Raw genomic sequence first — 21,446 nt, forward strand, 5'->3', positions numbered from 1 at the left:
CCAAAAATCTGAGATGCAAAGGGACTTGGAAGTTCTTCTGCAGAACACCCTAAATGTTACTTTACAGGTTGAGTCAGTGGTGAGAAAGGCAAATGCAATGTTAGCATTCATTTCAAGAGGTCTAGAATACAAGAGCAGGGATGTGATGCTGAAGCTTTATAAGGCACCGATTTGGTGTCAGCTTAAGAATTGTGACCAGTTTTGAGCTCCTCATCTAAGAAAAGATATACTGGCATTGGAGAGGGTTCAGGGATGATTCTGGAAATGAAAGGGTTATCATACAAGGAATGTTTGATAGCTCTGGGTCTGTACTTGCTGGAATTTAGAAGGATGAGAGTGGATTTCATTGAAACCTTTAGAATGTTGAAAGGCCTAGACAGAGTAGATGTGGAAAGGATGCTTCCCATGGTGGGGGGGGGGGGGGGGAGAGTCTAGGACAAACAGAAATGCGGAGAAATCTTTCAGCCAGAGGGTGGTGCATTTGTGGAACTTGTTAACACAGGCAACTGTGGAGGCCAGGTAGTTGGGTATATTTGAGGCAGAGATTAATAGGTTCTTGATTATAGGGAGAAGGCTAGGGCATGGAGCTGAGGAAGGGATAAAAGGATCAGCCTTGATTGAATGGTGGAGCAGACTCGATGGGCCAAATGGCCTAATTCAGCTCTTATGCTTATGGTCTTACACCTTCCTCCAATCTCAGGCTGTTTCTGCCCCGGGAACAAGTCTGCCTGTCCATTTGATCCATGCCACTTATCATCTTGTACACATCTATCAAGTTATCTTTCATTCTCTTTTGTTCCAAGTCAATTAAATGTCATACAGGTGGGGAAGGACAGCAGATTACATTTGCTTCAGGACCAAATTGGTGGGGAAAATTCAGTAGTCTTCTGCTTATTGTTATTAGAACTGGATGTTTTTTTAAATCCAAAATTTATTCAGTTACTTGAATTATGCCCTTACCACCGATCTCCCTCCTGGCACTTATCCGTGTAAGCGGAACAAGTGCTACACATGCCCTTACACTTCCTCCCTCACTACCATTCAGGGCCCCAAACAGTCCTTCCAGGTGAGGCGACACTTCACCTGTGAGTCGGCTGGGGTGATATACTGCGTCCAGTGCTCCCGATGTGGCTTTCTATGCATTGGCGGGACTCAACGCAGACTGGGAGATCGTTTCGCTGAACACCTATGCTCTGTCCACCAGAGAAAGCAGGATTTCCCAGTGGCCACACATTTTAATTCCACGTCCCATTCCCATTCTGAAATGTCTATCCACGGCCTCCTCTACTGTAAAGATGAAGCCACACTCAGGTTGGAGGAACAACACCTTATATTCCGTCTGGGTAGCCTCCAACCTGATGAGATGAACACTGACTTCTCAAACTTCCGCTAATGCCCCACCTCCCCCTCGTACCCCATTCGTTATTTATTTATATACATACACATTCTTTTTCTCTCTCTCCTTTTTCTCCCTCTGTCCCTCTCACTATATCCCTTGCCCATCCTCTGGGTTTTTCCCCTCCTTCCCCCTTTTCCTTCTCCCTGGGCCTCCTGTCCCATGATCCTCTCATATCCCCTTTGCCAATCAACTGTCCAGCTCTTGGCTCCATCCCTCCCCTTCCTGTCTTCTCCCATCATTTCGGATCTCCCCCTCCCCCTCTTAAATCTCTTACTAGCTCTTCTTTCACTTAGTCCTGACGAAGGGTCTTGGCCCGAAACTTCGACTGTACCTCTTCCTGGAGATGCTGCCTGGCCTGCTGCGTTCACCTGCAACTTTTATGTATGTTGCATCCAGTTAATATGGTGGGATTCAAACTCGTGGTTGGATCAACTGTCCAGAGTTCTGGCTACTAGCTCAGTATGTTAACCATAATGCCCCCATACTCATTACGAAATATTCTAAATCATCCTAAATGTTTAAGACATGATACAGGAGATAATCTTGCTGACTGGAGATAAAAAGATAAAATGCAATGACAGCAAATCATAAAAGGAGTAATTCTTCACTTAAACCAGGACAATTATCTGCTTTAAATAAATTAAAATTATCCAGTAACCAGGAGATGGGCATGGGGTGGGGTTACAATGACATTTTTTTAAAAAATACTGTCACCTAACTGAACGATGGAGCACCTTCAAGCACAATCGTTTTCATGTCATATTCCTATGTTACAGAAAGATAGGTTGAATTTGCCAAGTTTTATTATAGCTGTATTTATGTGCTCATCTCACTTTGAAATAAAGAAAATTATATTTTCAGATATCACCTGTTTTTTGATTAGCTCCAACTTTAAGAAAATATAAGGCATTCAACTCTGGTTTATTTCACTAGATGATGAGAATGTTACGTTCCAAATTGACAAAGATATACTAATATACATTCAGTGGCCACTTTATTAAGTATACCCATACACTTGCTTGTTAATACAAATATCTAATTAGACAATCATGTGGCAGGAACTCTGCATAAAAGCATGCAGACACAGTCAAGAGGTTCAGTTGTTGTTCACACCAAACATCAGAATGGGGAAGAAATATCATCTAAGTGACTTTGACAGTGGAATGATTATTGGTGCTGGATGGGGTGGTTTGATTATCTAAGAAACTGCTGATCCGGGATTTTCAGGCACAATAGTCTCCAGAGTTTACTGAGAATGGAGCGAGAAACAAAAAAACATGCAGTTGTTTTGTGGGTGAAAATGCCTTGTTAATTAATGAGAGAGGTCAGAGGAGAGTGGCCAGACTGGCTCAGACTGACAGGAAGGTGACAGTAACTCAAATAACTACTTGTTACCAACAGTGGTGTGCATAAGAGCATCTCAGAATGCACAACACATCGAACTTTGAAGGGATGGCTGCAGCAGCAGACAACGAATGTACCCTCAATGGCTACTTTATTTGGTACAGGAGGAACTCAACTCCCTTTGAATAAAGTAATTTATTCAGAGAGCACTTTACCGGCACGGTTACAGACCGTTCCAGCTCAGTGAGGCTGTGCCACCCAATTACACCCATGTGACCAATTAGCCTACTAACTCACACCTTTGAGAATACGCAAACTCCTTACAAACAGCGGTGGGTATTGAATCCGGGTCACTGGTGCTGCAGTATCATTATGCTAATTGCTACACGACCATGCTGCCTCTAAATATATATTCAGGTCTCACCTCTTCTTGATTAGCTTCAACTTTAAGAAAGCATAAAGCATTCAACTATGAATATCTGGTTTATTTCACAAATTGATCAGAACATTATATTCCAAATAGACAAAGGTATACTAGTATATATTGCATCCTGTGAGCAAACATACAAAACTACTTATTGGTGAACAGAATCTTGGAAGGTATGAATGGCAGAACCGAATGTCTAAGCATGCTGCTTGTCAATTATTCATGCTGTGATTCTACGTTGAAGAAAAATGCAAGAAACCGGGTTTCATTTGACTGAATAGGTACTTGCCTTAAATCTCTGCAGGTATCCAATTCTTTCACAGATAGCTACTTCCATAGCTATCATTTCATTCTTGAGCTTGTTATTTTCTTTCCTCAGGTGCTGTTCCATTTCCAGCAGTGTCGTGTAGCGCCGAGTCAAAGAGCTTTCATTCACCCGCAGAACAGTTAATTTGCTGGTAATTCCACCTATTTTCTTCTTGATTTCATCAGGATCCATCTTAAGGGTTTCCAGTAGTTGCTAATTCAAAAGTGGGGAACAGTTACAACCTGAACAATACAAATTATGTCATCCAAACAGAAACATTTCATTAAGAAAAATTGCCTAGATTAAAGATTCAAAATAGTTTATTGTCATTCTTCAGTACAGAAGTGTAAAGGAAAACAAGATGATTATTACTCCAGATCCGAAGCAGCATAAAAAAACACAATAAATATAAATACAGAAGATCAGCTTATATACTAATTGTATGTACATAAAGTGATGCTAGGTATAGGACACAAGGTGACTCTGACAAGAACTGATAAAGCAGATACTCAGGCACTCGGTGTTTCTGCCAGTTTTAGGGCATATGTTACATATCATACAACAGGATAGAAAGGTTACCGGGGTTCCACATACTGGGCTCCCAGCCATCATCCTCAGGTTTGCAAATACTGCACAATGCACATTCTACACCCACACCTTGTTATAAGGGAGATATCGTTAAACTGGAAAGAGTGCTTATTTAAATTCCATTAAATATGCAGTGGTGAAACATCTAACTTAGGAGGGTCATTTCTGCAGTATCAAGCCTTTACTGTGTTTACAGTCATAGACCACTATAGTTGGGCAAATCTTTAAATCACCGCTGCGTCAAGATGGCAACTCCCATCACCAGGGTCATGAATCCCTATGCCACTGTTCACTTAACCCGGCCAGCTCATGTCTTCTACTATCCCATCTTCCCAATTACAATTACCTGCACAGTTCACACCACCCACCTATCCAAATGCGTTACTTGCTTATCTCAGTCTAATGCCCCAGTGGCCACCCATTTTAATTTTTAATTCCACTTCCCATTCCGATACATTCATCCATGCCCCCCCCACCCCCCCACTGTTAGGATAAGGCCACACTTTGGCTGGAAGAACAACACTTTATATTCCGTTTGGGTAGCCTCCGACCTGATGGCATGAACATTGATTTCTCTAACTTCCAGTAATGCCTCCACTCCCCCCAACCCCCATCACTATTTCCCATCCCCTTTCCCTCTCTCATGTTATCTCGTTGCCCACCCATCGCCTCCCTCTGGTGCTCCTCCCCCGCCACTTTCTTCCATGGCGTTCGGTCTCTTTCAGCAATCAACTTCCTAACTCTACGCTTCATCCCTCTCTCTCCAAGTTTCACCTATCGCTTGGCATTTCTCGATCCCCTCCCTCCAGCTTTCAAATCTACTCCTCAGCTTTTTTGCTCCAGTCCTGCCGAAAGGTTTCGGCCCAAAACGTCAACTGTACTTTTTTCCATAGATGCTGCCTGACCTTCTGAGTTTCTCCAGTATTTTGTGTGTGTTGTCCAGAAATTAACCCTATGTTTTGGTACCCACCTTTCCAATAACCCTACTTAATCCCCCCTAGGTATCAATCCACTTCCACTTTGCCTCAGCTTGTGATCTCTTCCTTGTACCTCACCACCCCATCAAGTTCTGGGTAAAGGCAACGCCTTCGATCAGGCAATATTTTACACAATGGAGGCCCCTCCAACAAAACAAATGTCCCGTCACACAAGGACACATTAACTAGACTTTATTGGAGCCACTGACATTCAGGGCCTGTGTACAACCCTCTGCAGCCTCTTGTGATCTTGTGCACTGGAGCCTCCACACCAGGCTGTGATGCAACTGATCATAAGGCTCTCTACAATATATCTATAGAAATTTGCAAGTGTCTTTAATGACATGCCAAATCTACAGTTTCTCACTATGGTTCGTGTGGAAATATGTCTGCTGATGTAATTCAAATGCCCAGCACTAAATTTAAGTTGGTGCTTTGTTGTTTAGGGTCTCCCACAACAGTCTACACCAACTAAAAAGAGAATTATCATTCTCTCTATACTTCCCATCAATCTCTTCAATCATTTAAAACACCTTCAATGGCCCACTGCACAACTCTCCACAGATGAAGGAATGCAATCCAGGTTTTATTTAAAGCTTTTAGGACCAGGCTCAGTATGTAAAACAGAATTGTGACCTGGGCTGTGTACAAAGGCATTATTACAGGTGTCCCTTGCTTTTTGAACATTTGCTTTACGAAACCTCACTGTTACGAAAGACCTACATTAGTACCCTGTTTTTGCTTTCAGAAGGTGTTTTCACTGTTACGAAGAAAGGCAGCGCGCACCCCGAGCAGCCGCTCTCCCTCAGATTTGGAACGGCATTGCTTAAACACGTTGCACTGAGCAGCCGTTGGTAAGATGAGTTCTAAGGTGTCGGAAAAGCCTGAAAGAGCTCGTAAGGGTGTTACACTTAGCATAAAACTAGACATAATTAAGCGTTTCGATTGTGGTGAACGAAGCAAGGACAAAGTGAGTTTGGCTTGTGGAAGCTGACGAAGATGATGTTGAAGAGGTTTTGGCATCCCATGACCAAGAACTGATAGATGAAGAGCAGATGCAATTGGAAGAGGAAAGGATAACAATCGAAACCGAATGCAGTAGCGAAAGTGAAGTCGTCCAGGAACTGAACGTGAAGTAACTGCGTGAGATTTTCGCTGCAATGATAAAGTACGACTTTAATTTTGAAAGGGTACGCAGGTTCAGGGGATATTTGCAAGACGGTTTGAGTCCTTACAAAGAACTGTGTGATATAAAAATGCTCGAGGCTCAGTGGTCAAGCAAGCCTTCCACATCAGCCACAGCAGACGACGAACCTTGACCTTCGACAGAGGCGGGCAGTCATAGAAGATGAGCTGCCTGCCCTGATAGACGGTGAGATGACACCCCCGTATCCCACCACCCCAACCCCTGGGCCCCGAACAGATACTGTACTGATTCGCGGAGAATGCAGCGGTAGCCGGGAGGCACACAGCAGATCTTTAAGAAAAAAGCCGAAATAAACATGCTAATTAATTAGGTGCCGCCTGGCACATAATTGTCGGCTCAGATCAGTGCCGATGCAATCAGCAATTGCCTCTGATCTGCGCCGACATTTATGTGCCGGGCAGCACCTAATTAATTAGCATGTTTATTTCCGCTTTTTTCTTAAAGATGTGCTGTATGCCTCCCGGCTACCGCTGTACCCCTGTGTGCTCCGCGGCATTGTATCAGTCGGCGGCCTGGAGGGTGGGGGCCACTGCACCATCCCAACCTGCGGCGACTCAGTCTAACACACCATCATCAGTGTGCTCGATGTCTTCCCAATTCACGTAAGTGATATTACACTGTACATACATTATTTCTACTTTATATAGGCTGTGTATTTTTATGTGTTATTTGGAAGATTTGGCAGCTTCATAGTTTAAAGGTTACTGGAGAGCGCGTTTATGCCAACAGCGCTTGCGTGAGATTTTCGCGACAGAGATCTGTGCAGGCAATCGTTGTGGAGAAGTATTTCTATTTTATATAGGCTGTGTATTTATCATATCATTCCTGCTTTTACTATATGTTACTGTTATTCTAGGTTTTATGTGTTATTTGGCATGATTTGGTAGGTTATTTTTGGGTCTGCGAACGCTCACAAAATTTTCCCATATAAATAAATGGTAATTGCTTCTTCGCTTTACGACATTTCGGCTTACGAACCGTTTCATAGGAACGCTCTACTTTTGGATAGCGGGGGAAACCTGTACTTTTCTTTATATTACAAACTCTCTAGAGAACAACATTTCATTATCCTTTTGATTAATTGTACATGGCTTTCAGTGGCTTAAGTAACACTTACATTATATTCCTCAATTTTTACACGATCTTGTTCCTTTAAATCCTCAAGCTTTTTCTTTTCCTCTTCAATTCTCTCCATGTTCTTCTGCCAGGATTCTCTTTCACTGTAGATAAAAACAGCAATTATTTCAGAACATTTTTATATTGATGGATGAACTTTTATAGCACTTTTGGTTCCTGAATAGCAAATACTGCCTGCTACATTCTTTTCCTAAGCCTTCACAATTCATTTGGCTTCAAAGTTCCAGAATTTCTCAATAGCTCAGTCATTCTTCGGAGGGTCACCTCACTGGGTTCCAGTACAGGAATCAAGATTAGTTTCCCAGGGCGTGACTCCTGCAGCCATGGTGGGAGATTAGATAAGTAATGATTAACAAATAAAACAAAGAGCGGGTAGCTATATCTGGGGGACTGGGAAAGGAAGTGACGATGTTTGGTTGGGACCCTGAATTCGAATCACGATTATTATCACTCTTGAAGCACAAGAGATTCTGCAGATGCTGGAAATCCATGATGAAAAGTCTCTGCCCAAAATGTCAGCTCTTTATTCCTCTCCATAGATTCTTTCTGACCTGCTGAGTTCCTTCAGCATTTTTTGTATATAATTAGTGTCTTATATGATATGAAATTCATTGTTTTGAACTGCAGTACAGTGAAAAGGCATAAACATAGAACACTGAAGAGCTCAGCACAGGATAGACCATCCAGCCCACAATGTTGTGCCAAACCAGCTAAAAAGCAAATCAAAAACACCCAAACACTAATTCCCCCACTCCACCTACAGTGGTGCTAGAAAGCTTGTGAACCTTTAGAATTTTCTCTATTCTGCATGTATGACCTAAAATGTGATCAGATCCTCATGCAAGTCCTAAAACTAGATAGAGAACCCAATTAAATGAATAACACAAAAACATTATACTTGTTCATTTATTGAGAAAAATGATCTAATATTACATGTATTTGTTGGAAAAAGTACATTCATTCAAAGGGGGCATTAGAGTCAGGTATTTCAACCAATGGGATGACAATCAGTTGTGAGTGTGGGAGGCCCTGCCTATCTAAAGAACATAAATCTGGGTTTTTGCTATCAGAGTCTGATCTTCACTACACAGGTTTCTGGAAGTGTGCCATGCCCCATTCAAATGAGATTTCTGAGGACCTCAGAAAAAAATTTGTTGATGCTCACAAGGGTACAAAACAAATTCTAAAGAGTTTGGGATCCACCAATCCACAGTCAAGCAGATGGTGTACAAATGGAGGAAATTCAACACCATTGTTACTCTGCCCAGGAGTGGTTGACAAACAAAAATCACAACGAGTGTAAGGCGTGTAATATTTCAGAAGGTCACAAAAAAAATCCAGAGTAACATCTAAGGCATCCCTTGCATTGGCTAGTGTCAGTATTCATGAGTCTACCATCAGGCAAACACCGAACAACAATAGTGTGCATGACAGGATTGCAAGGAGAAAGCCACTACTCTCCAAGAAGAACATTGCTACCCGTCTAAAGTTTGCTAAAGACCACGTGGATAAGCCAGAAGGCTATTGTTAGAATGTTCTGTGGGAGGATGAGTCCAGAATAGAACTTTTTGGCTTAAATGATAAGTGTTATGTTTGGCAAAAAGCAAACACTGCATTCCAGCAAAGGAATCTTATCCCATCTGTGAAAAATGGTAATGGCAGTGTCACAGTTTGAGCTTGCTTTGCTGCCTTGGGACCAGGATGGTTTGCCATCAATGATGGAACTGTGAATTCTGAATTGTACCAGTAAATTCTACAGGAAAATGTCAGGGTATCCATCTGCGAACTGAAGCTCAAAATAAAGTGGGTCATGCAGCAAGACAATGACCCTAAACACACAGTTTGCCAAAGAATGGTTAAGGCAAAAGAAAGCCTTTTTGATCACCTTATCAACTTGTGTAGCCACTTTCAAGGAGCTATGAATGTGGATCCCAAGATCCCTCAGCTCAGCAACACTGTTAAGGTTCTTGCCCTTAACAGTGTACTGTCTCCTTGCATTTGTCCTGCCAAGGGGCAACACCTCACTTATCAGGGCTAAACCTCATTTGCCATTTCTCTGTTCGTATCTGCAACTGCTCTCTATCTCACTGTACTCTTTGCCAGTCTTCTGCACTCTTCACAACTCCACCAATCTTGGTATCATCCGCAAACTTACTGACCCACCTATCTACATTTTCATCCAGGTTATTTCCATACATCACAAACAGCAGAGGTCCCAGCACAGGTCACTGTGGAACACCACTTTTTACAGACCTCCAGCTGGAACACATTCCTTCAACCACTACCCTGTCTTCTATGTGCAAGCCAGTTCTGAATCCAGACAGCCAATTCACGGCAGATCTTAATCTTCTGGATTAGCCTCCCATGAGGGACTATAAATTACAAAATAAATAAATGGAGTAATATACAAATATTGAGGTAAGTTTATAGCTACATGGACCATTCAAGAGGGGAGAAGCTGTTCTGAACTGTTGATTCTTCCTGTACCTTCTCCGATTGTAGAAATGAAAAGAGGGCATGGCCTGAACGATGAAGGTCCTTTGTGATTAATGTCGCCTTCTTGAAGCACACCCTCTTGAAACGCCCTCAATAGTGGGAAAGGTTGTGCCCCTGATGGAGCTGGCCGAGTCTACAGCCCTCTGCATCCTCTTGTGCTCCTGAGTACTGGAGCTTCCGTACTAGGCTGTGATGCAACAGTCAGCATCCTCTCCACTGTACATTTACAGAAACTTGCAAGTGACTTTGGTGACATACCAGATCTCCTGAAACTCCTAAATAAAACAGAGCCACTGGCACGCCTTCCTTGTGATTGAATTGCTGTGCCGGGTCCAGGACAGACGTTGCCACATCAGTAATGTGTCTCTGAGCAATCAGGAATAACTGCAGGAAAGTGCACTCTTCTTAGTGTAATCACCCACCACGCAGAGGTATGAACTGCAGAGCATCCCGCTGAATGAGATACCATTTCTTTTTCCACCTACGCTGCTTGATCTGCTGAGTTCCCCCAGCAGATAGTTTATTGCTCCAAATTCCAGGATTTGCAGTCTCGTGTCTCCCAATGATTAAAGACATAAAGGACATAACAATCACTCTTGTTATCTTTAATAAGTCAATGAATAGAAATTTAAATAGAACAGTCGAACAACATATTTTATCATAATTTTATAATAAAAACCCTCATTTCCAATCTAGCATTATACTTGAGTTCTGAGAACTAGGTCTTAATTAAAATAACAAAACATTCGAACATTTTTGTATTGAGAGTCCATTCTGTGACTATGCATATTCTATTTTGATACCTTTGATATTCTTTGTACAGCAGACCCTGCTGATGACGAATTACTGCAAACTTGCGTTTGTGATCTTCAGCTGCTTCTCGCAGTTTCTTTTCTTCTTCCTCTTTATTGGAGATTTCCTAAGCCACGAGGAAAAAATCAATCTTCTGAGAACAGTTTTGTACGTAAAATAATTGTTATGTAAATAATATTTTCTGATGATTTTATTATGAAGTGATCTGGGAGAGGGCAGATCCTGTTTACAACTGCACTGAGACTATCAATGGAAATCATTGGGCACTGTCCCCATCCAGTACCTCTGGAGAACTACAAAACGAGAAAGGATGATGGACCAGTTATCAGTCTTCTAGTCAGCTGCAGCAGCACAGTTGGAGGTCAGTAACCAAACATTACTCTTGATGGCTTTTAATCTTTGAAACTTAATTAGATGTTATTTTTGAGATTAGCTTTATTTGTCACATGTACATCAAACTCATACGCTATCTATAAATTTGCCAAAGATTCAACTATTATTGGCAGAATTTCAGATGGTGATGAGGCAGCGTACAAGAGTGAGATAGATCAGCTGGTTGAGTGGTGTCGTAACAACATCCTTGCACTCAACGTTAGTAACACCAAGGAATCAGTGGAAAGGGTAAGAAGTTTCAAATTCATGGGTATCAAAATCTCTTAAGATTAATCCTGGGGCCCAACATATTGATACAATTACAGTAATGGCAGACCAGTGGCTATACTTCATCAGGAGTTTAAGAAAACTTGGTATGACACCAAAGACATTCGCAGATTTCTAGATGTACCGTAGAGAACATTCTAACTGATTGCATCACTGTCTGGTATGGAGGGGCGACTGCACAGGATCAGAAAAAGCTGAAGGAAGTTGTGACCTCAGCCAGCTTCATTCATGCAGATTTTTGATGTTCATTATTAAATTAACTGTTGATAAACACCATGTTCATGACCTCACATTATAAAATGGTATTACCTTACTATTAAGTTTGGCAGGCAAAATCTGCATACCTGTAGAAGTTGTACCAAATATTCATTAAGAACATTAATGATATCAGTACTAGAGGTTGCCATTCCATCTGGTAAAGCGAGAGGTTGGAACTGAACACTGCATCCACCTGACTGACGCAACAGAATTAGTTCACTTTCCAGTTGTGCAACCTGGAAAAAAAAAACAAATACCCTCTCAGCAGGAGTTCCTCATAAAACTCATTTTGTGTGTTGCCAGCAATCAGAATTTATTAGCCTCCTTGAGAAGTGGAGGTAAGCTTAAAAATCGCTCGGAGTGTGATCAAGCTGTCGGGTACACGCAGCACAGGAACAGGCCCTTCGGCCCACTTAGTCTATGCAAATCATAATGCCATTTCAAACTAATCCCATCTGCACGCACATAGCCCATATCCTTCAATCTCCTGCCAGATTAAAGCACTGAGGCCTGAGAGTGGAAAACAAACTGGTGTTCAGTTCCACTGCCTCATGCCTGCCAAGATCCACCAGCTGAGCCTGCCCTGTCTTGCTGTGCTTGACCCATCATACTCTCTTCTCACAACTACCATTGGGCGGGATGTGCAGGAGTCTTGGGTCCCACGCCACCAGGATCGGGAACAGTTGTTGCCCTGCAAGAACCAGGCTCCTGGACTAGCACGAATGGCTTTACTCACCTCACCACTGAACTGACTCCACAGCCTGTAGGCTCACTTTCAGGGACTCTGCTCTACATCATTGTAACACATGGTTTTTCATAGATTCTATGATATTTCTTAATCTTTCTGTGGGTGCCTGCATGAAAATGAATCTTAAAGTTGTATATGGTATACATACTTCATTAATAAATTTACTTCGAACTTTGTTCATGTGCCTATTTAGATGCTTTACAAATGTTCCCATTGTATCTGCTTCCAGAGCGTTCCAGGCACCTTCCATTCTCTGTACTAAAATAAAATAAAACACCCCTCACAAATCTGTAAACTTTTCTCCTCTCAACTCACACTGGGAAAAGACTACAGTATATACTCTAGGGAGCCCTTAGATTTTGATTCACTGACATTAGTAGAATAGGTAATGTTTATCTGACTCAGTATTCCTCGTGGAGTGGAACTTGGAGGTGATGGCTTTCCTTGTCCCTTCAGGTTCAGAAAATATAAATTGATGGATTGGTTTATTTTTGTCACATATACTGAGGTACATTGAAAAACTTGTATCCATTCATATAGATAAATTCATTACAACAGTGTACTGAGATAGAACAAGGTAAAACAATAACAGAATGCAGAATGAAGTGTTACAGTTACAGAGAATGTGCAGTGCAGGTGGACAATAAAGTGCAAGGTCACAGAGGATCTTCAAAGGCAAAGTAAATTTATTACCAAAAAACGTACTGTATATGTTGCCATACACTCCTGTGAGATTCATTTTCAAGCAGACGTCTACAAAAAAGATATCTTCACCTGAGCGTGCATGACAGCAGCACTGTTTGTGAATGCCAATCTCATACTGTACTGATTGTCGAGTCCACAATATTCCCACTTGGAATATTTAGGCAATTACAATGATGCTTATGGCTTGACATTCACTGAAGCTCTCGGCATAATCAGCCTTTAGAATTACAATTCCTTGAACCTATTTGGAAATGCACAGCAGTAAAAGAATGCTAAACTAACTTGGGGTGTACAAACCCTTTCATTGGCTTTTGACAGCTGACTGCCTGCTATGCCAGCCTCCTTTCGAGTCTCTCTGAGTTCCTGTCGAAGCTCCTCATTTCTCCCAGTCAGCTGATCCACCTGGGCTTTCAGGTGCACATTGCTCTCATGCTTCCCTGTGTTCTTTGCCTCAATTACCTGAAAATTTGGAACAGCTTGATTAGAACATCAATATGCTTTGAATCAGGATACCAAGATAAAGAGTCACCACAATAAATATTCAATGGAAAACGTTATGTCATGATGATTGGACTCATCCAAGTTAGTGACATTGACCTTTGTGAAAGCCCGTTAGTATAGACTGCCGAGCCGAAAAATGACCCATTTATTCCAAGACTAGCACCCAAGAATTAGAGGAAATCAGTGGGTCTAGCAATATCTATGAAGGGAAATGGACAGTTAACATTTTGGGTCAAGACTGGCAGGTAGGGTCTTAACTCGAAGCATCAACTGTCCATTTCTCTCCATAGATACTGTCTGACCACAGAGTTCCTCCAGTGCTTTGTTTGCTGATCCAGATTTCCAGCGTCTTGTGTCTCCATGTATTCCTACTTAGTATTAGTATTGGTTTATTATTGTCACACGTACCAAGATACAGTGTAAAGCTTGTCCTGCCTAACAGGCTCTTCTGGCCCAACAAGCTGTGCCGTCCAACAACCCACCTATCAAACCCTAGCCTAATCACAGGACAGTTTACAATGACCAATTAACCTACTACCTGGTATGTCTTTGGACAGTGACTTTACACCTGGAGGAAACACATGTGGTCACAGGAAGAACATACAAGCTCCTAGAGACTACGCTGTTCAAACAGATCAGATCATTACACAGTGCAGGCATTGAGGTAGAAAAGGTAAATCATAACAACGCAGAATAAAGTGTAAAGGTTACAGAGAAAGTGCAGTGCAGGTAAATGATAAAGTGCAAGATCATTATGAGGTAGATTATGAATTCAAGTATTCATCTTATTGTACAAGAGTTGCATTCAAGAGTCTAATAAATGGGGGATAATGTTTTCTTTAGACTAACAAATAAACTCACTGTACTAATATTTAACCCTATTTTGTGTAACATACAATGTAGTAAAATATCAAATGCCTTTTAAAAATTCATACGTTACATCCACTGGTTCATCCTATTTTACCTTTCATATTCAAAATCTCAGCTTTGTCAATCACAGTAGATATTTATAAAAGCATGCTGACTTTGCCAAATGATATGATGCTCTGTTACCACTTGGTTAACAGAACCTAGCATTTTATTTTGTGATAACCAGCTTTGATACAACTAGTCTTTAGTTCCTCATTCTGTTTTTGTTTTCTTGACTATGTCACATTTGCTAGTCTTCTCATCATTTCCTGAAATTCCCGAAGACCAGTCTTAAGAAGCCATGTCTTACCTTAAACAGAGTGCGATGTTGGTGGAGTAAACGTTAGCAGAGTGGTTAGCATAATGCTATTACAGTGTCAGTGAACACGAGGAATTCTGCATATGCTGGAAATTCAAGCAACACACATCAAAGTTGCTGGTAAACGCAGCAGGCCAGGCAGCATCTCTAGGAAGAGGGACAGTCGATGTTTCAGGCCGAGACCCTTCGTCAGGACTAACTGAAGGAAGAGCTAGTAAGAGATTTGAAAGTGGGAGGAGGAGGGGGAGATCCAAAATGATAGGAGAAGACAGGAGGGGGAGGGATGGAGCCAAGAGCTGGACAGGTGATTGGCAAAAGGGATATGAGAGGATCACGGGACAGGAGGCCTAGGGGGAAAGAAAAGGGGGAAGGGGGGTAAAAGCCCAGAGGATGGGCAAGGGGTATAGACGGAGGGACAGAGGGAGAAAAAGGAGAGAGAGAGAAAGAATGTGTGTATATAAATAAATAGCGGATGGGGTACGAGGGGGAGGTGGGGCATTAGCGGAAGTTAGAGAAGTCAATGTTCATGCCATCAGGTTGGAGGCTACCCAGACGGAATATAAGGTGTTGTTCCTCCAACCTGAGTGTGGCTTCATCTTTGCAGTAGAGGAGGCCGTGGATAGACATGTCAGAATGGGAATGGGATGTGGAATTAAAATGTGTGGCCACTGGGAGATCCTGCTTTCTCTGGCAGACAGAGTGTAGGTCTTCAGCAAAACGGTCTCCCAGTCTGCGTCGGGTCTCGCCAATATATAGAAGGCCACATTGGGAGCACCAGACTCAGTATATCACCCCAGCCAACTCACAGGTGAAGTGTCGCCTCACTGAACACCTATGCTCTGTCCGCCAGAGAAAGCAGGATCTCCCAGTGGCCACACATTTTAATTCCACATCCCACTCCCATTCTGACATGTCTATCCATGGCCTCCTCTACTGTAAAATGAAGCCACACTGAGGATGGAGGAACAACACCTTATATTCCGTCTGGGTAGCCTCCAACCTGATGGCATGAACATCAACTTCTCTAACTTCTGCTAATGCCCCACCTCCCCCTCGTACCCCATCCGCTATTTATTTATATACACGCATTCTTTCTCTCTCTCCTTTTTCTCCCTCTGTCCCTCTGACTATACCCCTTGCCCATCCTCTGGGTTTTTTCCCCCCTCCCCCTTTTCCTTCTCCCTGGGCCTCCTGTCCCATGATCCTCTCATATTTCCCTTTTGCCAATCAACTGTCCAGCTCTTGGCTCCATCCCTCCCGCTCCTGTCTTCTCCTATCATTTTGGATCTCCCCCTCCCACTTTCAAATCTCTTACTAGCTCTTCCTTCAGTTAGTCCTGACGAAGGGTCTCGGCCCAAAACGTCAACTGTACCTCTTCCTAGAAATGCTGCCTGTTCTGCTGCGTTCACCAGCAACTTTGATGTGTGTTACAGCATCAGTGACCTGGGTTCAATTTCAAGTGCTGTCTATAAGGAATTTGTATGTTAGCCCTGTGACTGCATGTGTTTCCTCCCACAATCCAAAGAAAAATAGTATGCATCAGTAGGTTAATTGGTCACATATGTGTAATTGGGCAGCACGGGCTCATGGGCCAGAAAGGCCTGCTACTGTGCTGTATCTCTAAATAAAATAATAAATAACTGAGTAAAATTGAGAGCAGAGGAGAGTTAAAGTACATGTATCTGATTCAAATTCAAAGTATGATTAGGCTTTCAGGTTGATATCAAATAAATAATTAGATTGGAGAATAATTCTGTATGATACAAATCAGTAGAGGGGAGTGGGAAGAGAAAGGGAAAGAATGTAAGAAAATCAATGAGATTGAGAACAATTTAACAACTGATAGAGAAGAGTGGAAGGAAGGTAAATGCAAGGCAAGATACAGTTTGTTCATTTCTGTGCAACAGAGGATCCATTTGTTTGGCTCTCAAGAACTTGCATCGATAATCATTTCATGTGTCAATGCACAATGTAAAACAAACATTTTTCAATGACTCAGTGACCAATGAGAGTATAACTTGAGAAAAACGATACTACTTACAGAAACTAGTCGTTCCAAACTTTCCATCCTCAGGATTTCATGTCCTCCCTTTGAAATGGATTCCACTTGTGTATCCTTCACAGCTTGCAAAATTTCTTTCATACCATGCTCAAATTTTTTGTTTTCTTCTCTCAGTTCATTTACTGTAACCAATATTACTTACATTAGTAAAGGACCAATAGTTTTATGCCAGATTTTGTTGGCATCACTAAACTATACTGATACTTGGAATATTACACAGAAAATAATTAGACCACAGACAAGGTGGCAGAATTAGGCCATGCAGCCCATCGAGTTTGCTCTACCATTCCATCATGATCGAGTTATTACCACTCTCAAATGATTTCTTCTGCCTTTTTCCCTTACACTGACACCCTCACTAACCAAGAACTTATTAACCTCTACTTTTAATATACTCAATGACATGGCCTCCAATGAATTCCAGATTCACCATGTTCTGATGAAAGAAATTCCCCCTTGTCTCTGTCCTAAAGGGATGACCTTCTATCCTGAGGCTGTGTTCTCTGGTTTTACAATCTCCCACTATTGGAAATATCTTCCCCACGTTCACTCTATCTAGGCCTTTCAGTATTCAAAGGATTTCGATGAGATCCCACCTGGATATGGAATTCTGGAACACTTAAAACAAAATAAGAAATGCATTTACACAGTATCTTTCCTCATTCCAGGACATTCTAACGTGCTTTACCACAAAAGGAATACTATGTAATAGCAGGCGTGCTGGCGTCCTGTAACAGTAGCTGCCATTTACTGCTCTGAAAGTTCTTATTAAGAACTCAAACCTTTTCATATCAGGGAAGGTTTCCATTTTGTCAATGTGTAGCTTAATGTGGATCATGTGGAATTCCTGATGTAAATACACATGAAATACTGGGTGAACTCAGCAAGGCAATAAACAGTTGACGTTTTGGGCCGAGACCTTTCACTGAGACTGATGAAAGGTCTCAGCTTGAAACACTGACTGTTCATTTCGCTCCATAGATCCTGCTGAATTTATCCAGCATTTCATGTGTCCATGTTTCCAGAAAGAAAATAGGACTCTCTCATTCTGGATGCTCTACATTACTGAACATATTTGGTGGCCAAGTACTCGCTGTGCTTCCATGGCAGTGTACACCATTGCACTCTCCAGCCATGGCAGCCAAGCACATACATAGCTTGAGCCACATACATACCAAGATGACACTGGTCCACTCAAAGTGTGACTACGTGGCCTTTATCAGGAATTATACACCATGCATGTGTGAAGACTATTATTGTGTGCTGCACAATCTTGCAAACCAAAGACAGCAACCAGTGCTCAAAGACAAAACAAGCAACTTAAAGGCCATGAGATGTAGACTGAAGGAGAAAGATGCCTAGGATGAAGGTGGTGCAACAGAGGATCCATTTGTTGGCACTCAGCAACCATACCCTCCAACCAGCTATAAGGGACTCCCTGACGGAGTGACACATCTCCCAACTAGCCTGCAACATTCACAATTCCTAGTGGCAGGCAAGTGACACTGTGCACACATGAACTCTATCTCACCATTTTGCTCTTTTTTGTACTATTATTTATTCAAATACTCCTTATTGTACCTTATAGTATTTTTTATACATATTGCACTGTACGGCTGTCACGAAACATGACTGATTCATTGAAATCAATACCACCAAAATAATAAACCAATAATCAGTTTGCAATTCCAAAATGGTGCATAAAACTTCCTTATATCCCGCTTTACATATCCACCTGGTCTGCTTTTAACATGTAACTGAATGAATCCTTACTTCAATTACTTAAATGGATTGTTACAATATCTCTATACTTCCTGGTGAGTGGTACCTCAAACCTCCAAATAACATACACTTTCTTTCTCAATTTCCATGCTGCAAATAGAAGCAGTGGATCATTCCAACATATCTTATGAGGACATGATTTTTTTCCTGTAATCCTCCAGAATGAAATTCAAGCTCCTGAAGCCAATGTAGCTAAGTTCTCTAATGGTGGACACAATGGAGGCTGCACATGTTGGAAATCTTGAGCAACACACACACAGCACCTATGGTGGGAAACAAATAGCCAATGTTTCAGCACAGAAGGTTCTCAGGCTGAAATGACGACAGCTTATTTCCCTCATTAGATGCTGCCTGACTCGCTGAGTTCCTCTGTGGTTAGCTTGACAGGTCTCACTAACCCGCTGGAGCTCCTTCCTGGGATGCATCTCACTACAGCTACCTCTCTCTTCTCTGTAAATGCCTTATCTATGACAGCTATAACACGAGCTGCTGCTGTCTGGCTGCCATTTGAAGTGTGTGCTTAACAGCCAATGCCCTTCTCTGACCACAGTGTGAAGTTCTGCTGAAATACATTAAGTTCCATCAGGAACTGTCCAAGTCCTAACTTAGTAAGTTTCTCTGTATAAACCATCTTAACATGTTTCACTGTGGATTTCGCCCAATTTCACATGATGGGCCCAATGTAGCTGTAGAACTGAATGGAACACCAAGCTAATGTACTGGTATGCAATCCAGTTTCAAGGCAGGAATCTGTTAAGTCCATTAATGAAAACAGAAGAACGCTTGGTTTAACCCTCACCTGAAAGAATATTTATACTTTTATACTTTATACTTCATAGTCGCCGAACAATTGATACTAGAATGTACAATCATCACAGCGATATTTGATTCTGCGCTTCCCGCTCCCTAGATCACAAATCGACAGTAAATATTAAAAATTTAAATTATAAATCATAAATAGAAAATAGAAAAATGGAAAGTAAGGTAGTGCAAAAAACTGAGAGGCAGGTCCAGATATTTGGAGGGTACGGCCTGGATCCGGGTCAGGATCCGTTCAGCAGTCTTATCACAGTTGGAAAGAAGCTGTTCCCAAATCTGGCCGTACGAGTCTTCAAGCTCCTAAGCATTCTCCTGGAGGGAAGAGGGACAAAAAGTGTGTTGGCTGGGTGGGTCGTGTCCTTGATTATCCTGGCAGCACTGCACCGACAGCGTGCGTGGTAAAGTGAGTCCAAGGACGGAAAATTAGTTTGTGTGATGTGCTGCGCCGTGTTCATGATCTTCTGCAGCTTCTTTCGGTCTTGGACAGGACAATTTCATTGCACATCCTCAGTACTCTTCAATTGCACATCCTCAGTACTCTTCATTGGAATGTCAACTGAGATTTCTTGGTATGGGATAAGACACATTAACCACTAACTTTGTGACACTGTCATGATGGACTATCAGTTACATATATAACATATATTAAAAAAACATAAAACAGTGCATTATTTACTGTTAGGCACTAATCGTGGAATTACAAATACAATCAGAAAAGTTATCTACTTCCTTTTGTACACATGTTCCTATAAACAATTTTAATGAATGAAAGGGACTTACATTTTGCTTGCAGCTCAGCATTTTCCGTCTTCCTTTGTTCCAATTCCTTCTCTTTTCTTTCCAGTTCTCTGGAAATATATTCATTCTAAAATGAAATGAAAAATTAAATATGATTAGTTGCCCAGTTCAGGCTTGAGTTTTCAGAACTATAACTGCCCCTTTTCTCTACACATTTTTATTTCAGCCTCTGGAAGTGCTTATCGTAAAAAATGAAGACCCAGATGAATTCAGGTGCAGGAGGATTGGACACCAAAACGGAAAGGGCTGTTGCACCACTAACTATAAACTCCTAATGTAAGGATTTGGTAATTAAACACTAGTGGATCGCTATCAATGATTGGGGTACAATTCCCACTGCCATCCATGTACGTTCTCCCCGTGCCCATGTGGAATACTTCTGGGTGCTCCAGATTCCACCCACATTCTTAAGACACACAGGTTAGAGTTATTGAGTTGTGGGCATGCTATATTGGTGCCAGAAGCACGGCAACACTTGCGGGTTGCTCAGCACAATCTTCGCTGTTTTGAGTTGATGCAAACGACACATTTCACTGTATGTTTCGATGTACATGTGACAAATAAAACTCATGTTTAAAATTCTAAAGATCTTTATCATTATTTAAAAATTTTAAATACTGCATATCTCCCATCCACCAAACTTCCTCAGACTGTTCATTTGTCCATCATTTTTGTTGAAGTGAATTAGTTTCCCCAGCTATTTCAGCTCTCTTAAAATTTAATCGATGTTCCCTTTCTTTGCTCTGCTGTGCCATTCTCTTCTTCCAATTGCCTGCACCAGCTCATACCTTGGCCCATATTCTCCCAAGCATTCCAACCCTGTATCCCATTCCAGGACTGCTGCCTATTTTCCACATAACCTTAATGATCAAAGGAATGAACTGCAAAGGAATTAATGTATAAATCAGTGGTCTTAGTAGCAAAAGAACATGTTACAATGTTCAAGCTCCCCACTTCCGGAATATAGTTACTCTTGTACTACCTGCATCATTTGTCGGTTGAGTTTGGCAAGCTCAAATTCTGCATTCTGGTACTCCCCTTCCTTTTTCAGTAATTCTTTGCGTATCTGATGGTTCTAAAGATGCATTAATTCAATTAGAATACAGATACAGTTTAAATCTCTGAAAAATATCCCTATATTAATAATTTTAATAACAGATCCAGCTCTTTTGTGAGTCCTATATGTTTGA

At 41.7% G+C, this 21,446-nt stretch overlaps 1 protein-coding gene across 6 annotated transcripts in view; it reads right to left on the reverse strand.

Annotated features, from left to right (window-relative positions):
• The window catches only part of cep290 (centrosomal protein 290), a 164,900-nt gene that overhangs the window by 101,993 nt on the left and 41,461 nt on the right, over nucleotides 1-21,446 (reverse strand). For all 6 annotated transcript variants that reach the window (XM_063058359.1, XM_063058357.1, XM_063058358.1 and 3 more), the window contains 8 exons: nucleotides 21,239-21,331; nucleotides 20,239-20,323; nucleotides 16,837-16,979; nucleotides 13,364-13,525; nucleotides 11,700-11,849; nucleotides 10,686-10,801; nucleotides 7,367-7,469; nucleotides 3,460-3,690 (listed from right to left, as the gene is read on the reverse strand). In XM_063058359.1, coding sequence (XP_062914429.1) covers nucleotides 3,460-3,690; nucleotides 7,367-7,469; nucleotides 10,686-10,801; nucleotides 11,700-11,849; nucleotides 13,364-13,525; nucleotides 16,837-16,979; nucleotides 20,239-20,323; nucleotides 21,239-21,331 — 1,083 coding nt within the window. The remainder of the gene's footprint in view (nucleotides 1-3,459; nucleotides 3,691-7,366; nucleotides 7,470-10,685; nucleotides 10,802-11,699; nucleotides 11,850-13,363; nucleotides 13,526-16,836; nucleotides 16,980-20,238; nucleotides 20,324-21,238; nucleotides 21,332-21,446) is intronic.

This window comes from Mobula hypostoma, chromosome 9 (genome assembly GCF_963921235.1).
Source record: "Mobula hypostoma chromosome 9, sMobHyp1.1, whole genome shotgun sequence".
Taxonomy (NCBI): Eukaryota; Metazoa; Chordata; class Chondrichthyes; order Myliobatiformes; family Myliobatidae; genus Mobula; species Mobula hypostoma.